This window comes from Anoplopoma fimbria, chromosome 8 (genome assembly GCF_027596085.1).
Source record: "Anoplopoma fimbria isolate UVic2021 breed Golden Eagle Sablefish chromosome 8, Afim_UVic_2022, whole genome shotgun sequence".
Taxonomy (NCBI): domain Eukaryota; kingdom Metazoa; phylum Chordata; class Actinopteri; order Perciformes; family Anoplopomatidae; genus Anoplopoma; species Anoplopoma fimbria.
In genome coordinates this window covers 27362324-27386171 of record NC_072456.1, presented here as the reverse complement: position 1 = coordinate 27386171, position 23848 = coordinate 27362324, and the positions used below count along the sequence as shown (strand labels likewise).

At 39.0% G+C, this 23848-nt stretch overlaps 1 protein-coding gene across 1 annotated transcript; it reads right to left on the bottom strand.

Annotated features, from left to right (window-relative positions):
* Window positions 1-1251: 1251 nt before the first annotated feature.
* Window positions 1252-23617, bottom strand: reps2 (RALBP1 associated Eps domain containing 2). Its single transcript, XM_054603059.1, is given in 21 exon segments — window positions 1252-2228; window positions 6442-6547; window positions 7037-7170; window positions 7262-7348; window positions 9021-9110; window positions 9212-9273; window positions 10748-10828; window positions 10831-10883; window positions 10981-11029; window positions 12374-12448; window positions 13036-13111; window positions 13533-13586; window positions 13691-13751; window positions 13753-13860; window positions 14513-14576; window positions 14668-14812; window positions 14898-14986; window positions 15893-16001; window positions 16732-16901; window positions 17306-17429; window positions 23427-23617. Coding segments are annotated over 21 exon segments (1980 nt in total). The 5' UTR covers window positions 23601-23617; the 3' UTR covers window positions 1252-2159.
* Between the last annotated feature and the right edge of the window lie 231 nt (window positions 23618-23848).

Below are 23848 nucleotides of genomic sequence, written 5' to 3'. Positions count from 1 at the left end.
ATCAGTGTGTGTGTGTGTGTGTGTGTGTGTGTGTGTGTGTGTGTGTGTGTGTGTGTGTGTGTGTGTGTGTGTGTGTGTGTGTGTGTGTGTGTGTGTGTGTGTATGTGAGGTGTCTAAATGGGAGCCAAGTGTGTCAGCGGATATTTTTGGATGGCGGCGGTGGAGGAGGAGGTGGAGGGTCTGGGATCACAGCCATCGGTGGCGATCTGGTTGACCCTCGATTGTGTTTATGTCTGAGTCGGAGAAAACACAGCTGCTCAGACACATAACAACAATAAGATGAAGACTTCTGATGCTTCGGTTAAAACTTCACCTTCTTTTGAGTCTTATAAATGAGACGAATGCAATGCTTTTAGTATTTCAATGCAGTTTTTGCTCTAATGAAACACATAATATGAAAAATCCATTAAAAAGAGCAACCTTAAAGGTCCAGTGTTTAACATTTAAGGGGGGTTTAATGGCAAATATTGAATATAATATTCACAACTATGTTTTAATCAGTGTTTTATCACCTGAAACTAAGAATCGTTGTGTTTTATTTAGCTTAGAAAAAGTAATCTATATCCACGTAGGGAGCAGAGTCCGCCATCTTGCACCGCCATGTTTTGCGTTTTATGTTAATGCTTAATAATTAAAGATTGTAGTATTGATAAGACCCGACGTTACTGGTGCTTTTCTTACATAGACACAAACACACACACACACACATAGGAAGCGTGAGCATATATATGGCTGTGGTGAAGTGAACCAGGATACGTAAAGGATACTCAGGTTGATGGCAACTACGCTTGTTACTCTGAACATGTAAACAAAAGTGAAACCTAATTTTAAACTATGTTTACACAAGACCAGCATGAACAATCAACCAAAAGCTGATACTGTGGGATGCTTGTGTTTTTCATTCTTTATAAACTTCACTGAGAAATATTATTTGTTTTATTGACATTTTTTACGTGTGTCCGTTGAGATATTAATTACTTTATATAGGGACTTTGTAGACATAACTGTTGCTGCTCTAGAAACAATATTTACATATATTCATTATAAATAACTTATAATTCTGTTCTGAATTAATTTGTTCCTAAAATCGTGTATATCTGGCCATATGCCAGTAAAACGTACACACTGTCCCTTTAAGTTATATCTTTACATGATAGTAAAACAATCAAAGCATGTTATTGACAAACAATTTACCTTATTCTTAAATATGTAGAATTAAATAATCACACACAATAAAAATAGACAACTTTATTGATTAGTTTTGATTATTGTCTTCAGATCATAGCTCAGTAGTTGTGCATCATTTACAGTCCAACGCTCATTCTAGCTAACATGCAGGAGCAAACATGCCGTCGTGTGTTTCCACCACTTCATCCATCCTACATGGTCTAAAGCAAGCCGAGGCAGCAACACGTCTTTGCATAGATTAAATCAAAACCACATCTGACCTTAGCTGTGTTTAAATCAATCTCGCAAAACATTACAGGAATATTTGTGCTCTTTTATTTCCGGTTCTGAACTGACGACGGGAACTGATGACAAGATTTTATGGACTTGAGAATATTTCTTTTCCAAAACATAAAACAAGTAATACACAGTCAGACAGTGCTATCATTAAACATGGAGCAAAATTTCAAGTAAATATGTCCATATTTCATACAAATCCAGTGTCAACATTCGTCAGTGCTACAGTGTGACAGACAAACAAACCTGAAGGTGAATTACATCAAACTCATTTCTGTTGAGGCCTTTTAAACATGAAGATAAACCCTGTAAATATGCTCTTTTTTTTTTACTTTAAGTGCAGAACAGTATTCAGATCCAGAGACTAATCTGTAGCACCATTACTTGCTTTAGACCACATGAACTGAACTGTACATACACAGAGGGAGAGAAACTTTAGTCTGTTACATGAATGGTGAGCAAGCTTACATTCATGGGAGGGTCAAATTAAAAAGAGAAAAATAAGTTACAGGATATTTTAAATGTGCATATTTCACGGTGATTTAAAAAACAAATGCATGGTTTTAATCCTGCAGAATGTTAGAGTAACATCCCGGTTCGTTCCCGTCGTCGATCCTTTTACAATGATTCTGCATTCATGACAAATATCTTCCATGTTTTACAGAAACGGGACTCTAACGAGACTTCCTGCTCCGTCACGTGGAGGCCAGAGGCCGCTGGAGCTCCAGCTGGGTCTCCAAGGTGACCCTCTCATGGTGAACCACCTGCAGCCAAACCAGAGAACAGAAACAACACGACCTTAGATCAGTGCACGCTGAACACCAGACCAACCCTCGGGCGCTCATTACGTTGTTTGTTTTGTTAGCCGTGTCATGACGTCTAGACCAACAGGAACCCTCTAGAAGTGGACCCTGATGGTGGACAGACTCTGGAGGACTCACTGATCCACAAGAGAAAAACAACCACCAGCTCACATGGAGCGGATTATTGTTGAGAATGCAGAATATGTGCAGCGCTGACATTAGACGTCTAGAGTCTGACCTCGAGACTCGACACAGCGGGGAGCGACATGACTCCTCCTAACATCCCTCCTAGCCTCCTAACATCCCTCCTAGCCTCCTAACGTCCCTCCTAGACACCTCCTAACATCCCTCCTAACATCCCTCCTAGCCTCCTAACCTCCCTCCTAGCCTCCTAACATCCCTCCTAACTCCTCCTAACCTCCCTCCTAACGCCTCCTAACGTCCCTCCTAGACACCTCCTAACATCCCTCCTAACTCCTCCTAACATCCCTCCTAGACACCTCCTAACATCCCTCCTAGCCTCCTAACCTCCCTCCTAGATTCATCCTAACTCCTCCTAACGTCCTAGACCTCCTAACTCCTCCTAACCTCCCTCCTAGCCTCCTCCTAACATCCCTCCTACACTCATCCTAACGTCTCCTCCTAACATCCCTCCTAGCCTCCTCCTAACATCCCTCCTAGACTCCTCCTAACCTCCCTCCTAGACACCTCCTAGCATCCCTCCTAGACTCCTCCTAACATCCCTCCTAGACTCCTCCTAACATCCCTCCTAGACTCCTCTATCCTCGAGCACTTGACCCCGGAAATCCATCCAGAACCCGCCACCCTGAAGCGTATCCTGATTCCCTACATATGCTCTCCTCTCTCCTCGAAGAGGAGGAAGCAAGGACACAGGAGTGTTATGACTCTCCAGCTGGTGGAATCTAAGCACCACTTTACAAGTTTAAGTGCTGACAGTTCTGTGAAAATTCTTATCTGCAATTTATTTGTTAAGTGTAGACTGATTATTCAGGGCGGACAAAGGTTATACGTGAACATATTTTGTTTAGAGAATGATTTCCAGTGAAGCGGTTTGAATAAAAAGATAATTAGTTTCAATAAATGTCCTGTAGGGTCTACGTAGGGTTTCTTCTGGGTTAAGCCCAGTGACAGGAACACGCCATAACTATCAGACTTTCTTCATTCAAAGTAGTTATGTTTTATAGATAATGGAGTAAATGTGATTTTGAAATTGTTTGCTTGTTTTGTGAATCAGCAGATTAAATCATTTTATGACGTAGTAACTTGATTTTTGGGTCATAGCTGTCGCTGTGTTCTTCATTTGATGTTCATTATTTAAAGGTTTGTTGATGATGGTCTTATTTAAATGAAGGTGCGTCACAACTAAACTATACTTTGTTCTACATGGCGTGGAGGAAACGGCTGCAGAGGCAATAATTTAACACGTCACAACAACAAATATTATGTCAAAGTAAAATACATCACTGTGTTGTTGTCGGTGATGCTATCGTAGCGTGTTTATGAGGTCAGAACTAAAAAGATCAGAGGAAGACGTAAGTGACGTTAAATAAAGAGAAGGGATGGAACATCAGAGCAGAATTCATAATGACCATCTGTTTATCAGTTACTCACCATGTGTTACCTCGAATTCTTAAAGAAAACTTTATTATCATCCCATCACTGTGAGCTCTTCTGCATTAACAGTCTTACACTTCTACAAGTGTTTTAAATATTCAGGTTTTAGTGAAGAAGCATGTGTTTGTAGAGCATAAGGCTGGATAAATGAGACCAATTATTCTGCACCAGTTGTGTGAGAGTTTGTAAAAGGATGTTTTTATTCAGTTTATTTGTTTTTGAAAGCAGCTCCCATTTAATACAATTCATAAAGACTTTTCTCTGTTTTTCTAAGTTTTCTTCAAGAATTCAAGGTAACATAAGGAAAGTAACTGGAGGTCATTTTGTGAGTGAAGTATTACTTTAAATACCTCACAAGCTTTGTTTCATTATTTGTTTTGTTTGCAATTATAATTATAGTCTATAACAAGATAAATCCCTTAAAGTCCATTACACACCAAAGCTGCCTCTATGTGTGTGTGTGTGTGTGTGTGTGTGTGTGTGTGTGTGTGTGTGTGTGTGTGTGTGTGTGTGTGTGTGTGTGTGTGTGTGTGTGTGTGTGTGTGTGTGTGTGTGGTTGGATTTAACTTGTGGTTAGCAGTTCATCCAAAGCACGATTTAATTTGTTGCGGTCTTTATTTGGGATCATTTTATTAGAGTTTTTAGAGGCCTGATAGGCTGAAAGTGTCTTTAATTTAAATCTTAAATCATCTTGTGAACCCTCAGATTAACCCTTAAAAAGTTCAGAACCACTACACTACATTAAAAGATGAAAAGATCACTAATCAATAAGAGTTTTCAGCATGAATATGTGACAATTGGCCGTTTAAAACAAGTTGAATGTCCACAGTGAACGGTTTTTAGTAAACGTCCTTCTTCAGAGCGTTTGATGGGGAATAACCAACAGGTCGGATTAAAGTTTTTATTAAGAGTTGTTACTAACCGTAACTTCAACTTTAGGGAAAAAGTAAAGAAGGAGCGGTTCCTTTTCTTTCCTCACACACCCGGTTGGCGTTGGATGCCTGTCCAGCCCCGGCTCTATTTTAAAGAAGACAGTTGTGGATGCCAAAGGCTGGACTCTATATAAAGACACATATGCCTTTCTCTGCAGAATTCTTCAGATTCTTTGAAGAACCAGCAGATTTAGAGCCAATAAACGACGTCCTGGATGACCAAGAAGCTCCTGAAGACGACTTCCATTAATATAACAGATTTAAAAACTAGTTTTGTTCTTCAGTCTGTGTTGTATTAACGCTGTAGACGCGCTGCATTAGAGCGTGAGGGTTTCTTTCACTACCGGATCATTGATGTGAGGAATGACCGGCATGCGACATGTGTTTCCAAATGTGAGTGCGTGTGCCACAGAGGGATCTCCAATGCAAACAGCCATTCGTTCAGCTTTGAGTGACGGGTGAAGGGAGCAGACAGTTGAGCTCGAGGCTTTTTCACCACGCTGAATGAAGAGGAAACCTTTGTTGTCACGCTCGTATGAGGCTACATTCCCATTACTACCAGTTAGTTTTCAAACGGATATCTACGTTGCCCCTAGCGTCCACACTACTCCGAGGTTTTAGAGACGTTTGAAAACGCTACTGATGCTGTTTTAGTCAGAAAACTCTGAGGTTGAGTTTCAGTGTGAACGGGCTCAAACAACCTTTTAAAAAGATGACATAAAAAATACACGTTCACAACTTGATTGAGTTTAATGGTGGAAATATAAAAAACCCCAAACGGTCCGGTTTTCTCTGTTTATAAGAAGTGGACGTAGTCGTCGTGAAAGCACCGATTAGTGTTTGGATCAACTTTATGAAGCCTCAGGTTTGGCCATTTAGTCGTCCCCATCTTGTTTTCTTGCAACCAGTGAACAGGAAGTGACCATATTTGGACAGCGTGGTGTCGACCTGTCAATCAGTGTGTAGCCCCGCCCTAAAGCATCCCCTGCTTTATGGTCTGTTTGACTCTAAATGGAGCATCATTTACTAAATGAACATCATGCTGTATTGAAGAAGACTTGAAACTAGAGATTGAGACCATAAACTCATGTTTACAATGTTTACTGAGGGAATAAATCAAGAGAGAAGTAGAGTCATTTTCTCATAGACTCGAGACTATTAAACAGTCCGCAAACCAATGAGTGACATCACAATGACTACGTCCACTTTTTATATACAGTCTTTGGTTTGAAGGCTTTGAGGAGGGCGATGGACACAAAACGAAGGACTTTCCTTTTTTTTTATCTACGCTTACTTTGTTCAGCACAACTATTGTGACGTTCACAAAGAAACTTTAAACAAACAAAAGCATAAATGCCCTCCAGTACGACAGACCCTTTAAACCACAATCTCATGCTTGTGGTGAAAATGTAATGTGTAAAGTCTTTTTTAATGTGAGCACTCGTTGTGTCAGAGTATTCTCAGAGCTGTGGAGATGTTTTTTTTTTCCCAGAGGAGTCGGACTGCAGGGAATGTCAGGAAGTCGCTGTGGTCGGCCACTAATGCAGTCCACACCCGTTCACACAGAGAACTCTGGGATGGCTGCAGAAACTAGAAGAGGGGCTGACCTTTAGCTGCTGCTGGAGCTCGCTGTTGAGGCGCGTCAACACGGCGTTGGTCTCCTTGTTTTTACGGATCGCCGTCTGGATCTCCCTCTTCTGTTTGGACATCAGCCTGAGAGAGAAACTTATACACATTAATTGTCTGGATAGATAAAGTAGTACAACATAGGTGAACTTGTTAAGAGCACAACTTAAGGGAAGATGTGAATAAACGTAAACCTAACTCCATTTCCTTCAGTGTTATTTGGGTCTAAACATGAACAAACTGAAACAATCAAGAACAATTTGGATACAAAAAAGCCCTGGAGTTTTACACTAATCAATCAGTCAGCACTGATATTGATATTGAGCTACTTCAATGAGTCGTCTGGTCAACATGGAGACATGAGCACACATGTTAGAGCCATTATAGTGCTTCTTAAAGTCTCACCTTACTACTTTTAAGAAGTTCTTAAACGGACAGTGTGTAGGATTTAGCACCATCTAGTGGCGAGGTTGAAGATTGCAACACACTTATTTTTTGGGGGTCAATTCTACTCAATAAAATAAACATTCAATCAATCAACTCGTTTGTATTTTAGGATCAAAGAGTCAAACTGACTTCTGAGCAGGTTTGGTTGGAGTAGGAAACGGAACGGTGGGTGGAGGCGTGGCCTCCAGGTTCTGGCTCTCGGCGTGGTACTTCCTGCGGACCGGCTTCTGTGGCGCCTGACTGAGAGAAACTCCGATCACCTCCTGAAAGAAAACGTTTCCAGAAATCAACGTTAGCCTCCTCCTCATCATGTCTCCGTCAGAGACACTTGTTAAATAAAACCACGTCAGCGACCTGTTTTGAAAACGTTGTCAGGTCTTCAGAGCTCCGACCAAATCTGGAGCGTGGACCCGGTTCCTCTGGTTTCATTCTGCTCTCCTCCTGCAGAATATACAGAAGCAAAAGAGTTAGTAGACGATTAAATTACACAAAAAATAACCAACAGTTAGGTTTAGACAACAAAACCACAACCATAAAATCACAGAACAGTTTCGGACACCAGTCTTGTGGTTGAAAGTCCACTCTCGTCCACTTGCTCTGACTGTTGCTTAGTCACATGGATGCATTTCATTTGTGTTTCCACCACGAATAAGCTCCTAGTTGACTTTCCATTGGCAATATTTTCATCCTGAGCGACATTTCATGTCCCTGTACAGGAAACCAATAGTTTGCTTTTCGTGACTATTTCACAAACTGCCATGATATTGAGCTGCAGTATCAGTTGTTTGGAAAGTTGAGGATATTTCCTTCTGGGCAGCACCTTCTGTACTTTTTTCATCACGCCATCGTTTCCCATCTGTTAATGTTGGATTCTGTGAATTTGATCCGCTCATTTCTTCGTGCTGCTGTCTTGCGGTGGCAAGTAGAGATTCCTGATCTGTCCTGATGGTTTAAACAGGCGAAAAATTGTGCCCAAGAAACCTTAAAAAAAAAATCCATTTTGCTGAGCAACGCAACTGACAGACAGAAATAATGAGCCTGAGATTCAGCACGCCGCTGGATGTGAAACACAACCACAGCATGGAAACGTTTTAAAAAAGGCTCTGGAGCAGTTAAACCACGGGAGCTCCATCAGCAGACTGTGTGGTCACGTCAGACGGAGGTCACCGAGGTTTCACTGCAGCAACGGGAGGAAATACCGTCACCGTCACACACAGTTTATCAGGACGAGATCTGTGTGACTAAACAACTGACCTACTGGGATCACTCCAGAGAGGAGTAACGTAAAGGGAAGAAAAGTTAGATAGAAAGAAGTAAAGTAAAGTAAAGTAAAGAAAGAAGTAAAGTAAAGTAAAGTAAAGTAGAGTAAAGTAAAGTTAGATAGAAAGAAGTAAAGTAAAGTAAAGTTAGATAGAAAGAAGTAAAGTAAAGTAAAGTAAAGTAAAGTAAAGTAAAGTAAAGTAAAGTAAAGGGAAGAAAAGTTAGATAGAAAGAAGGAAAGTAAACTAGAGCAAAGAAAACTTAGTTAAGTATAGTATAGTAAAGTAAAGTAGAGTAAAGAAAAGTTAAGTTAAGTTAAGTAGAGTACAGAAAATTTAAGTTAGAGTAAAGTAAAAGAGTAAATTAAGTTAAGTTTAGTAAAGTAAAGTAAAGTAAAGTAAAGTAAAGTAAAGTAGAGTTAAGTAGAGTAAAGTACAGTAAAGTAAAGAAGAGTGAGGCAAAATTAAGTTTAGTGACTGTAAGAGAAGCAAAGAGACATGAAGTAAAGTAAAATGAAGTGAAGTAAAGATAAATCAAGTGAAGTACAGTGAACGTCTGTAGTTTGGAAAAGTCAAGAAAAATGAAGTACAGTTAAGAGACATAAAGCATTAAAAGGAAAACGAAGTTCGGAGGCCATAAGAGAAGCAAAGAAGAAGACTTGAAACTAGAGATTGAGACCATAAACTCATGTTCACAATGTTTACTGAGGGAATAAATCAAGAGAGAAGTAGAGTCATTTTCTCATAGACTTCTATACAACCAGAGGAGTCGCCCCCTGGTGGACAGGAGAGAGAATGCAGCTTTAAGACACTTTAACACAACTAAATAAGAAAACTCAGATTTTAATTCTCACCTCTTCTCTGAAGTGACTGAAGTCAGCAAAGTTCGGCTGCTGCACTTTTTTCTGGGGACTTTTCTCTGGAACGCTGATGAAATGAGAAACCTGAGAGACAGATGAGAGGACTTTCTATCATCTGTGATTCAGAGACATTTGAACAACAGAAAAAGGCTTTTAGCATCTCTGTTATAATCAAAGCGGCTCACCTGTGAGGTTGTCGGTCGAGGAGGGAGGGCCGGAGGAGGAGGCAACCATCCACTCTTTATACCTGAAACATCACAGACATGTAAACTAGAGCTGCTTACCTCTACTTCCCTCTCAGACGTCAGTTTACACTCTTTAAAATCACAAGTAAAACTCCCTTATTTCATGATCAGACTCCGACTTACACTGTCACCTCTCCAACTGAACAATAAAAGCTTAATTTCCTCTTTTTGTTCTCCCATGAAAGGAGAACTGTCACAAACAAAACGTGATAACTGTAAATGCACCGTAGCTGCAGGAAGTTCATGCACGAACCTCCCATAAGAACAGAATCATTATTAAGTGGTTTTTGAACAAGAAGTACAATGTGCGAGGGCTCCAGACCTGTCGGAGGAGTCTTTTGCAAATGTCCAGCTGTAATGCAAGATTAGGTTTTGATTGGTTTTGACTTGGTTCGGATGGATGGTTCTTCACATGCAGGTTTATTTAAGTTGCCGTCCAGGGAAACATTTACCTGTGATGGCTCGTATTCTTAAAGCCATTTCCATATGGAACCATTTTAAATCCAGGTAGCAGAATTAACATTGGTACTCATTATTTTATCCCATTACGTGACGTAAACTGACTCTTCATTCTGCTGCTGATGTTGTTTAAAAAAGTAATAATTTTTCCTTTATGGATCTCCAAAAGCAGGTTAAAATTCTTGTTATGCGGGATGCAAATGTTATGCATTAATTATGATAGGTTACAATCTCATGAACGCACACAGGTGTCACTGATCGTGTTCACGCTGCTCGTTTACACAGTTTATCTGAAGTTAGGAGTGTTAGCTGAACCTGAACTGGTTTAAAGAAGTATGAGAATGATATAAAGAGTTGTAGTGTAGCGCCATCTGCTGGAACATCAACCTTTCTGTGGTTCACCGTCACGAGGGTTAACAGAAATGCATGCCGTCTGCTTTACGTTCTGTATGTATGAGCTAAATACTGAAATACATTTTCTTTCAATTTTATTCATTTTTAACCATGCAATATCATTTCAGTTTAGTTTTTCTTAAAATATAACTCTTTGTTTTGTTTTGTTTCAGTTTTATGACAATATTTTTCACAGCATATTTCATTTGATTGTCATTTGTAGTTTACAATAATAACCCTGTTACAGAATAATGAATATTTAAATTCTTAAAAAGTCCGTCAATGAAATCACACTTATTTTCACCAAATGTGACTAGAAGTAATCACTGTTGTCTGCCAACCAACAGCTGTTTCTCTGAAATATCTATATTCTGTGCAATTATATTTATTTAAATAGTTATTTATACATATTTTTTTATATATACTGTATTTAGCACAATGCTACACACCATAGACGCAATTATCCTCTGCAGTTATTCAACGCAATAAGTGAATGATAAAAAGGTGACTATAGTGTTTATATGTTATTGTTTTTATGCTTTTTTCTCTTGTTTCTTGTTGAAAATGTTTTGTTTGATTGTGAGAAGTGAAGACAGATAGAGTCGGTGAGGTCAAAGGTCGTACCTGGAGCTCCCTGCTGGAAGAGCTTGTTGAGGTCCAGTGAGGAGGCTCTGGAGTGGGTTTTCTGGGGTCGGGGTGGGGGGTGGGAGGCTCCTCTGACTTCTTCATGGCATCTTCTATGGAGGTGCTGGAGTAAGACCTGGGCCAGAGGTCACATGGGAGGAAGACGAAACAAAACAAGAGGTTTAAAAGGAGCAACGGGTTAAGAGGACTAATTCCTGGGGGGGGGTTCTCACCTCGGTCGGGTTCTGGTCCTCATGTTCGGGTCCAGGTCCTGAGGCGGATCTGTGAGGACGGACATGAGACACGAACAGGGTCACGTCAGGCTTTTGTTTAAATGGAAGCAAATGAGAAGAAAGGACTTCCCTGCTGAACCACAGACATTACAGTCATTACGTGCAGAGAAGCTCAATCAACAATATGTATCATTTATTTCATTTGTTTTGTAAATATATATAGATATATAAAATATATTAAAACCTTCTGACACATCTTACAGAAGAAAGAGAATCAGAAACGTATGAAAGAAGAAACAAGGAATTTGACTTTGTGATTAGTGTGACAATAAACACAAAGACAAAAATATAGAAAATTCACAACAGAATATAATAAACAAATAAACAATACAATATTATATTAAAAAAAACATGTCTGTTATTATAGTGTTAACATTTTTTAAATAGCTTTTTTAAATACTAAAATTAAATTTTAGTTTAGTTTTCAGAGTTTATCAGAAAGGTTTAGTTTTTATATCTTTTTTTGTTTTGTTTTGTTTTAGTTTGGTATAATAAATCTACATAAACATGCCAAATACATGGTTGGAAAATGTTTAAATCTCTTTTCTTTCACTAACAGATTTAGAACATCAGACCTGAGCTGAACAGACTGGTGGTTAAATGACATCTGATCTAATAAAATATTTAAATCATGTTCTTGTTGTTTAATTCTATAGAAACCAGACTGAATGTGGAAAACATTGAATAATGTGAAACATTGCAGCACAGCGCCATCTGCTGGAACATCAACGCTCATGAGAGTTAACAGAAATCATGCTGGGTACTTTCTGTATATTATAGCTAAATACTAAAATGAATTTACATTTATTTCATTTCATTTTTATTTGTGTTTTATTTGGCAATATGTTTTCACTTTATTTTTTCTTAAGGATATTGTTAAGTATATTTAGTTTCAGTTTTATGACAATATTTATTTTTTGTTTTAGTGTCAGTTTTAGTTAATGATAATAACCCTACAGTTACAGAATAATGTGTGTTTAAAATTCCTGATAAGTCCGTTAATTGTTCTTGAACTGACCATATTATTTATTTAATATATAAAAGTAATCACTGCTGAAGTGAAGAAGTGAAAGGTTAATATATTGTTGATATGTTCTTGTATTTATACTTTTGTCTGGTTTCCTTTTTTTTTAATCAACCTCATTTTAACTCATCCCTTTTTTTCTCTGAGAATTGAGCTGCTGTAAAAATGTAATTTCCCCAACGTGTGATCAATAAAGTTCCTATCTAAGACTCTTAACATGGTGAAAGCTCTGAGGGTGCACGATGTGTTCGTACAAGAACTAAGTATTCACTTTAAACGTTTCAACGTTAAAAGGACTCTTGTGATCACCTGGTCTCTCAGTGAAAGCTCCGAGATGTAGAATCCGTTTCTCCTGAGACGTCGTCATCCTCTTCACACCAACATCTGCAGACCAAGAGAAATAGAAAATCATCAGCAGCAGAACCAGGAAAATAATGAAGAAACCTTTATTCTGATTAGGACTTTCATAATAAAGTAGAAAATAAAGAATATAATTCAGTATTTATAGATTTATTGCTTAATTCAGAGGTGGCCAGAAAATATAAGGAGTCACAGGTCAAACAATACTAAATGTTTAGTTTTTAACCAATAACACAGCAAAAAAAGAAATGTTTAAACCAGAAAACAAACAAAAAAATTAATTAAAATAACTACTAAACATTCTACATTACAGTTGATTATTTGTGTTTCCACATATTACAAAAAGTATTTCTGTGTCTGCTGCTCTTAAATCTACTTCAGTTAATTCAATACTTTTAAACTCTTAATGCTGAGCTTGGACACTAAAAATATTCTGATGTTATGTTTAAATCTGTAAGTAAGTAAAGTTCAAACAGACTAACTTTCACTTAATTTGTACGAAATCAAGCTTTAAACGAGGATGTGTTATGTTTAATAGAAATATGCCATATTCTAGTTTATTTATGTTTTATTCAGCCAGTCCCAGGCTTAAATAAAGTGTAAATATTGACCTTGTTGACATGAGTCCTCGTTGGTATCTGGTTGTGTTGAGGTCAGAGGCTGCAGACGCTCCATGACGCTCCGATTCTAAAAAACAAACAACAACAAAACACAAAAGGAATGTTTCATCATTAAACAGTGTAGAGTGTGCAGCACATCTCAGGAAGTAGAACCATCATGTCCAGATTGTTGGTTCCCGTAGTGGAGCAAACAGCAACTGCAGTTCTCCAATCAGACATTAGAGTCATTCGATACCAAAGCGCTTACAGTCGTATGTGTCCTTGGGCAAGACATTAACCCCACACTGATGAAGGCCATCGGTGTGGACTGGATGATGAATGTTAGTTAGAGTCTCATGGTGGCACACTTGATGGTAGCCTGTCATCAGGAGTGAATGGGTGAATGATATGTAACATACTACTGACTGTAAGTCGGTTTGGAGAAAAGTGACCCTCTGATTAATGAATGTAATGTAATGTAATAACTGGAATAAGAGGATGTTTTTTACCGTGTGACTCATCATCAGCTCAGCGTCCTCAAACACAATTAGAGCCTCGGCACTCTGCAGAAACAAGAAGAAAAGCACAGCACGAAGAGTTTAATAGATAAAGAGCAACCAGCAAACTGAAGCAAACACTCAGAACCCCCCCGGGCTGAGTCCCTCACCTCAGGAGTCTCCGGTGTGTCCTCGTCCTCCGGCTGCAGGAAGCCGGTCCTCAGCGTGGGGGAGGTTCTCTGGGAGGGGGAACCCGTTCTTACGGGCCACAATCAGGTGGAACGCCGTGCAGAACTCAGGGAACGTCAGAGCTCCGTCTCTGTCCACGTCACTCAACTCCCTACAGAATATTATGAATCAGTATGGAGCTGATGATTCAATTCAGGTTGTTACTAATGATGATTGATAGAGAAATTATTTTTGTAACACTTTATTTTTAATGGTTAGTCATTTCAAAATGATTTCTTAATATTTATTAAACATTTAATATTAACTTTAGGAAAAATTGGAATTTCCTTGAAGGAGAAGCTCAATTTAAACCAAAGTAAATATACATTTTGAATTCATAGAGGATGAAAATGAGTTTTTTTGTATAATATTGCCATGTTTAGCTCATCTGTTCTGCACTGACCAAAGACATTTATCACCAATTTATTCGTTAATTCTATTGGAAAAGAACAATTGAACACTGTATTTAATATATAAATTCTGCAAAATGAGAAACATCATGAAATAAAACCTGAAATAAAGTGTCATTGATATTTATCCTCTTAAACATGATTCTGTTTAATTATAAAGCAAAGAAGACTTCATGCAAAAACATTGTTTTTCATGCACTGATCAATATCAGTTACTAAAAGTTTAAGTGAACTATATTCAGAATATATTCACCTCTTTACAGACTGACCTTTCAAAGAACTTGTATTACAAAAATATATATATATGTTTTGATGTGATGTGTAATATAGATAATAACATGAGTCAGCACTTACCAAATGTGGGAAAGTTCTGGAATCGGGAGTTTGGATTTAGTGAAGAAGTTCTTTGCAATTGTTCCTAGAAAAGAGACACAAAGTGGTGAAACAGTTTGAATGTGATATTAATGAATAAATGGATGCAGCAGGGGGGGGATTAGGGGGGTCCATACCCAGGATGAGAGCCCCCAGGTCGGGCTGCAGGCTCCTGAACTGATTGGTGTAATACTCCAGCTGTTCCTCTGTGATCCTCCAGGGGTCGCCGTCCTGGTCGTCCACGAGGCCCTGCTGGTCCAGCCTCTCTGAGGAGGAGGAGGTCTGAGAGGAGGAGGAAGAGACACATACATCATAATGAAATGTTATTTATTAGAGCTTTGGTGGAGCTGCAGGAGTCTGTCGTTACCCTCATGGCGGCTCTGGTCCCGTAGTTACTGGGGGAGGAGTGCTGCTCCGGGTGGACCATCGGACGAGAGGAAGGTTTGATTTCATAAACTGGAGGACGAGAGAGAAGAGCAGGAAACATGAGACCAACATACTGATTCTAATAAACTGAAATATGTGATCAGAGAGAATGAGGAATGTTCAGATCAAAAAAGGAGCAGCAGAGAGATCAGAGCTCAAGAGGACGCAACAAGTGTCAGAAAACCTCCTCTTCTGCATTTACATTCATCTATAATTCATTCTATGACTCCAGCTGGACGCGTGCTTCATGCAGATCAGTCCTCTGCTGTATTCATATCAAAAGAGACTCTTAACGAATGTAATGATCTGAAAACATGCTGAATTACAGTTTATTCACTTTGCTAAGAAATCAGGACTTTTCCTGCTGATGAAAACAGACCATCAAACAAACAGGGACGACAACACTGGATCCTCTGTGGGATCTTAAACAAAACAATCCCATCGTACAGTTATGTCCATCGGTACTCAATGCTGCAGAAATACTGTGAACACAATCAGGTGGAACGCTGTGCAGAACTCAGAGAAAGCTCAATTCCCTTAAAAAAAAGAAGAAAAAACAAAGAATGGAGCAAATTATTAAATATAATTTAACACTAATGATAAATAATGTTACATTATTTCCTAATCATTTATATACAATAATCTGTTAAATTTGGAATTTAATTTAAATTTTCTTTGAAGGAAAAGCTCAATTTAAACCAAAGTAAAAAACAAAAAAAATCATTCATAAATACGATTTTTTTTGGTATAATATTGCCATGTTGTGTACCGACCAAAAGGCAATTTATCGCCAATTTTTTTATTCAATTTAATTGGAAAAGAACAATTGAACACTTGGTATTTTCTTTATAATTCCGGCAGAACCCTGAAAGTTTAAATCAAACATGTAAATGTATATCTGCAGATATGTGTTGCTGCTGGAGGACGTTCTCGTACCGATCAGAGAGTCGGCCCCGTTCCTCTGCTTGCTGTACGGGTATCCTCGGTACATCTGTGGGGAGCGAGGGGGGGAACTGCACGGAGAACGAGGTGGAGACCAGGATTCCTTCAGGGAGAGAATATCTCTTATTTCACATACAAAGAAATATACATACTCACAATACACATACTCCTAGATGTTTATCAGTGTGTCTGTATGAGGTTCTCCTCCACAGTCAGTGTTTCACTACAGCAGATGTTTGTAGAAACAGACAAAGTAGTTAAATAAACACCTGAATGTGACATGTTATAGAGACACAGGAGCTACTGCTCTACTGCTGCCTCCACCTGTTAGTCTGTTTGTTATTGTGAGACTTTGGTGTTTTAAAGGGTTAATTCAGATTCACTAAAGTCACACAATAAAACAAGAAACTAACCAATGCAGCAGCAGACCAGCTTCTCCTGTGTTATGGGAGGTAAAATAACTTCAGAATAGTTGAAAAAAACATTTATTTTACTACTTTTTCTATTTGCTTTTGCAGATTTCACCTAAATTCACCAAAAGTAACCACTAGAGAATGCCTCATTTGCATATTTAAACATAAAAATGTCAGAAAACGTTTTGTTAGCTAAACCAGTGTATCTTAATCTGCATGGAGGTTTCATGGTGTTTCTGTTCTGGATCCTGAAGGAGGCTCGTCATTCTCCTCTAATCTCTCAAACAACGAGGCCTTTCTGCTCCGATGATGACGGCCGTCTGGAATGTCTTCGCTCCATTCCTCTCCTCAGTGATCCATGCTTCATTCCAAAACCTGACATCAGCTTCAAAAACAAACCACATTTCATCCCGAGCTCACCTTCCTGTCTACGTGGTCCTCCAGGTGTCTCCGGTCTGCTGGAGTCCAGGAGGAGACAGAACCAGGTCCGGTCCCACACTGAGCCCCCGGACCGTCCACGCTCGGAGGGACGGCCGAGTATCTCATCTCTGGCTCGTTCTTCAGACCCGAGAATCTGGGCAGAGGTAGATCTAGAAGAGAGACACAGGGGGTTCTTTACACTCATGATGGATCTATTTTCTTATTTTCACTTTTAAATAAATGTTTAATGTAAAAAAACACCCTTTTTCTGATTGTGAGCCTCCTGTGGGATGATATTTGATAGAATTAACCTAACGAGGATGAACATGAACATGCTTCTTTCTTATCTCATCAGGTTAACTTGTAGTAAACTGGTTTTCTCTCTCAGGTCTTGGTGTGACTGATGGTTCGCTTTAGTAATGAGGGCAAACCCACTTAGCCCCGTTCATCCAGATTAGACCAAATCCTGTCGCGTTAAAATAATCTCCTCATCCCCTTTTGCTCTGGTGAGACTTCTCCTCCTCCTCCTCCTCCTCCTCCTCCTCCTCCTCCTCCTCCTCCTCCTCAGACTTACTGGCCGTGACGCTCTCCAGGTGGATGGGCAGGGCGGACTGGGCCGCCGCCAGCAGCTTCAGGGCCACGAAGAACTGAGGCGTACCGAAGTAACCCAGACGCTTCGCTCCACACAACTCTGTCACCTGGAGGAGAAGAGTTTTTAACTATGCTTTAAGAATATATCATATTAAATCTTATTTTTCAAGCTGCTGAAAGTGTGTTGAATTCTACGGAAGCCCAGAGAGCCAAAGCATATTATATTAAATCCCATCTTTCATACTGTTTACGATGTGTTCCCCTTTATAGAAACAGAATTCTGCGGAAGCCCTGAGAGGCAGAGGAGAATTTTTTTTCCGGTAATTCATTTTCTAATTCCAATCTTTTTTTCCCTCTTCTGTGTTTACGATTTGAGAACAGGTGAAAAACTAAAGTTTTGCCAGGACAATCTTTCTAATTTCCTTACAATTTCATCTTTGAAAAAGGTTGGGAAAGGTTTTGCCAGTTGAAAAAGGAGGTTTTGCCAAGATGATTTTTTCAAGTGACTTTCTTTTTTCATCGGTGAAAGCAGGCAAAACATTTTGACACATGATTTCATTCTTTGTCAGGAAATGTTTTCAAATTGTTTGTTGTTGTAATACTCATTTCATCCACAAGAGGCTGAGGTGCACCACTTCCCCGTGTTCTAAATAAAAATAAAAGTATTCATGTTTTCTTTCATTACATTTCTCTCTGTACTAATTATTTTTAAGAACATGGAGTAGTGGTGCACCTCAGCCTCTTGTGGCTGAAGTGAGTATTACAACAACAAACACTTCATCCTGACAAGAAAAAATGAAAAACAGCTTTTTCATAACTTTCATAACTTCATAACTAAATTTGGAAAGAATATCCTGGAAAAACCTTCAGCCTTAAGTCATAAACACAAGAAAGAAAACTATTTAGATCAGATCACCAGATTGTTTTTCCTCTCGGGGTTTCCGTATATTCCAGCCAGCTAATCTTCAACATGTGATTATTTTACACCACGGTGAAGATAACGTGAAGCGTAAAAGTGACCAGCTGTACGAACAGAATGAAACTATAAAAGAAACCGTATGTGAGGGATCAGCAGCACAGTGTTAATCCTGCACTCTCCTGATTAGAGGAACAATGACTGCTGTGGGGGAGAAAAGGAGATTAGGGTTATGGAGGACAATTGTGGAGAAATTCCTCAAATTGCAACAGAAAGAAATTTTGATTTGAAAAAAAGGAGGTTGTGACTACATGAGTTATTAAATAAAGTAACTCTAGAGCTAATAGAACTCTGAACTCTACTTTTACTAAACCTTTATCACTTCCTCATCAAGGTTTGTGATGAATTTATGCCCACATTCATTTAAATTACATTATAGTTCATTATCTAAATTGTTCTTTATGAAAATTGCAGCAACTCAGTAAAGCATAACTGACATTTATGGTGATTAAGACTGAGGCACATAACGACTGTTTGAGCTACAAATAATATAAAAGCTGATGCTCTTCTTTTGGCAACAATGGATTAACGGTAGTTAACATTTTTTTAATAAACACACAAAATCCTGGAGCTTTTTCTACACTGTCCTCAAATAAAAGGCAAAATTGCCACAGAAAAAAAACATACAAGATGCATTCAAGTCTAGTTTTTCTAAAAGAACATTTGCTGCTTTATGAAATATGAACGACAGAAGTGTTGTTAATACCCTTTGTGTAATGAGGCCAAAGGGCGTGCGGCGGGTGGGGGTGGGGGGGCTAATATCGCCTTATGAGACATTACTTCTGTTTGACCTGCATTGTGTTCAGTCAACAGCTTTCACACGGAGCAGAGATCCAAAACAGCTACAGGCTGAGCAGATCTGAGGTCAGCAAAAAGACACTGATGGTGAGATTATTTAAAGTGAAAAAACTGGTTCTGAACCAGCCTCAGTTTAATGTGACTGTACTCGTTTTTCTACATTCCCATAGGTGTGACGGAGGTTGCATCGACTTTAATCACGATGCGTTCAAGCTCCCTTTTGTAAAAATGAGTATTGGGCGAAGGCAAATTCTAACGTTATCATGATGTGACGATAAAAAGACGATGTCTCTGGTTCTGCTGCATTTATTTGAATCCTTCATCTTTAAAACTATCCATCGTGAGCCTGACAATGTTCGAGGTGCGCAAAGTACTTTTTGAAAGGATCACCAAAGTTATTAGGATTCATCCTCTGAGGATCATGAATGTCTGTACAAGATGTGGTGCCGATCCATCTAGTATATGTTGAGCTTTTTTTCTGGATGGATGAAAACTTAAAATAGCTGAAGGCGCTGGAAGCAAAGTCAGAGGATCACCAAAGTTATTAAGATTCAACATCTGGGGATCATGAATGTCTGTACAATATTTTGTGTCGATCCATGTAGTAGATGTTAAGATATCTCTAAGGATAAGTGCAAACTTTGATCTGCTAAAAGAAAAGTCAGAGGATCACCAAAGTCAGTAGGATTCATCCTCTGAGGCTAAACACATGTTAGTTGTTCAAACAAAGAACAATGCGCGTCTTGTGTGTATCCTGGATGTCGGTTAAGTCATATCTGGAACATTGTCACACCTCCTTCAACCAGACGGGTTCCACAACATATTCTGTCAGCAGAACATCAACATGTGACACATTCCAGAGACTCACCTTCAAACTGACAACTCACTGAGCAGAGACGTTAAACTGTGATTCACACAGTTATATATTAATATATTAAGTCTATATTTAAATGTCATGTAGTGAGCTGCTCACACAGTGGAGGCATCCGACTAAACATTGAACCTTCCATGATGTGCTATAAATGTTCACATGCTGAAAAGTTTAATACAGAATGTTTTTTATGTAATGTCGTCTTTTTACTGCTTTTATTTTATGTTTTTCAATTTAATTTAATTCAATTGAACTAACATGATTTAAATAAATTATATTATATCATAACTCATTTTATTTGTTTTAAGTTAAATTTAGTTAAAATAATTTCATTTAATTTAAATACATTTTATTTGATTACATTACACTGTTTTATCAGTGTTTAAATGTAACCTTAGTCTGTCTTGCTTTTATTGGGCTGCTCTGGTTGGCTTTCTGTTGTTTTATTGCCTTTTGCTTTTGCTTTAGTTTGTTTGTCAAAGCACTTTGTTATCTCTACATAAATAAATGAAGTTGTTATTATTTTTATTATCATTATGGGAAACATTAGCGGCCCATGAACTCAGCATAACAATTGATTGAATCATAATGTGTGGGACGACACCAAGGTCAGCGTAGCAGGAAGAAGAGTCCTTCTTTAGCTTCTTATCTGCTGTAAACACACACACACAAATAAAGATCCTTCCTCCGTAAAGCTGCTCTCTCAACGGGAACCATGACTCGACAAAAACACAGTTCAAGAACAGAAATTCAACCTGAGAGTATATTCACAGTAAAAATCTCCTGTGTCACGGTGAGTCCCGCAGGAAACACAGCATTTGTGAGACAGTTTGACTCAATGACCCAGAGGTCAGCACAGAGGCCGCGGAGTGATGCTGCAGACTTCCTGCAGCCGGCCGAGCTCAGCTCAGAGCGCTGCGTGTCAATCACCCCCGTGTGGTGGTGATGGCGTCCGTGGCGGCGATCCAGACCGGACAGGAAGGAAAGCAAGGCTCAATGCCAAACTTCCTGACACCCACACAGAGACACAATGGGCCTCCATCCACCCGGGGGATTGTGAGTGGTGACACGGAGGCTCGACACAACACGCTGAGTTCATCTGGGCTGGGAAAATATATGTTTGTGTCCCTGTGATGGGTCAGCAAAACAAGTCTGACCATCCATTGAAAATATCTATGAGATGTTACAGAAAAATAAAATCTTTTTTTATCCAGGTTTGAATTGACTCTCAGACTTTCTATGACGATATTTTAAATTATTAAAATATTGGGTGCAAACTTTAAGTTTGTTTTTTTGCAAGTTATTTAAAAAAAAATCATATTTACGTCACATTTTTGTTGTTTTTTCCGTCCCGCTCCATTGGTTTCTATTCATTCATCAATTAGCATACAATGACACCAGCTGTCCTCCATCACAGTGAACATCAAGACTGCTCTACGTTTATTCATAGTCACATTATTGTTGTTTTGTAAAGTCAATGTAACTTAACGGGACTCTTTAACTTGTGTTTACCAGCAGCCATAAGTGACAATCACAGAATAATGATGGAGGCTAAAACGTTGTTTAAAAGTAGCAGAAAAGCCAAAACCCAAATGTCCTTTATAAAATATAGACTTTATAAAGACTTTATATAGGTTCTTAAAGACTTTATATAGGTTCTTAAAGATGAAAATAACTTTGTTTATTCATATTAGTTTGTTGCACTTATTGTATTCGTATTAGTTTGTTTCTGTACTTTTGCTCTGGTTTATGCTTTTAGATGCTTGTTTAAGAAAGGAGATGCACTTATGACTTCTGGTGACTAGTAGTTCTCTTGAATACCTATGTTGAATACACTTCCTGTAAGTCGCTTTGGATAAAAGCGTCTGCTAAATGACTGTAATGTAATGTAATGTAATGTAATGTAATGTAATGTAATGTAGGCAACTCATGTCACTGCAGTTAACCTGAGCTTAGTTAACTCACAATCATGAATTAAGTTGTCTATAAAATAGCAGTTCAGACAACCTAAAGATCTGAGTCATGCTAAGTAAGAAGTACTCATAAAACATAACTTAACCTCAGAAGTCTGAGCATTCACATTACTAGATAAATATCAGGTTAACTGAGCTAGAAAGCGTCAGATTCTCAAGGAAAAACTGAAAGAGTTTCTTTGTTCTGTAAACGTGGAATTTCTTTTGAAGTTTGAAAACTTAGTACTCAAAAATGCTCCAAAATGCTGCCAAATATGACGTAAACAACTGAAATGAAAATACATTTAGTTCACTATGATAAATAACTACAATTGTTAGTCCTTTTTTAACATTATCAGTTGTATAACATGAAATATACATTCTTATCATATCATAACTATCACTAAAATAAATAGTTAATGTAATAACAGAACCTGCTTTAAAAACTCCCCTGATTGGTTGTTTTAATGTCTGTATATTAAAATGTTAAGTGTTAAGATCAGATAATCCTTTAATAGTCCCACAGTGGGGGGGGATTAGCACTATCTATTTCTACAGTAGACTGGACTATTTTCTGCATACATGTGCACTACTATAACCCCTAACCCTGAACACAACTACATGTAGAGGACATATATATTACATTACATTACATTACATTACATTACAGTCATTTAGCAGACGCTTTTATCCAAAGCGACTTACAGGAAGTGTATTCAACATAGGTATTCAAGAGAACTACTAGTCACCAGAAGTCATAAGTGCATCTCCTTTCTTAAACAAGCATCTCAAAGCATAAACCAGAGCAAAAGTATAGAAACAAACTAATAGGAATACAATAAGTGCTAAGCGGAAGGCTCATGGTGCAATACCATAACTATAATTATTCTCTCTGTATTTATAAGATTTTTCTCTTAGTTATTGTGGGTTTTTTTTCTTACTTACTTGTTTAAAATACTTGTTTGTTTTTTCTACTATGTCTCTTGTTTGCACTATGTCTATAAAGGATATATAAACTACAGTACATTACATTACAGTCATTTAGCGACTTACAATAAGTGTATTCAACATAGGTATTCAAGAGAACTACTAGTCACCAGAAGTCATAAGTGCATCTCCTTTCTTAAACAAGCATCTAAAAGCATAAACCAGAGCAAAAGTATAGTGCAGAGGCAAATTACTACGAAAACAATAATTGCAACAGACTAATACAAAATATAGTAAGTGCTACAAACAATAAGTGTATTATATATTATATATATATGTCCTGTGTCTCCTGAGACAAAAATGCTGCAGGGCCACAGATGCATTGAGGTTATGCAGACAGAATGCAGAGCTCCTGTAGTGCAGAGGACCAGAGGACCAGAGGACCACAGAAACACAGAGACACCAGCATCTCCTGGACCTGGGTCTCCTGCAGACCACCACAGGGTTCTCCTCTTCCTCCTGCAGCCACAGCTCCCTCCACACCTGCTCCCATGTGATGCACAGACCAGCTGACACTCACTTTGTGCAGAGACTCCGGAGGCAGCTGAGAAGCCTTGAACAGCTCCGCCACTTTCCCGGAGGACAGAGTCCCGGAGGCGTCGGCCTGGCACAGGCTGTGCAGACCCGAGTAGAACCTCTGCTCCTGCTCGTTCAGGGGGATGAACCCTCCTGCAGACCCGGATTCCTGCTCCATGCCCGGTGCTGGAGGAGATGGAGGAGATGGAGAGGAGGAGGAGGAGGAGGAGGAGGAGGAGGATGACGCACCGCTGGAGGAGGAGGATGACGCAGTGATGGAGAGGAGGAGAGGAGGAGACCTAGGAGCACACAGGTCGGTCCATGGCAGCTCCACCGGCTCCTGCTCCCAGTGGCAGCTCTCCCGGTACCGACTGAGCTGCTCATCCGCTCACACCGCCTCTTATGGCCGGTTGTAGCAGTACCGAC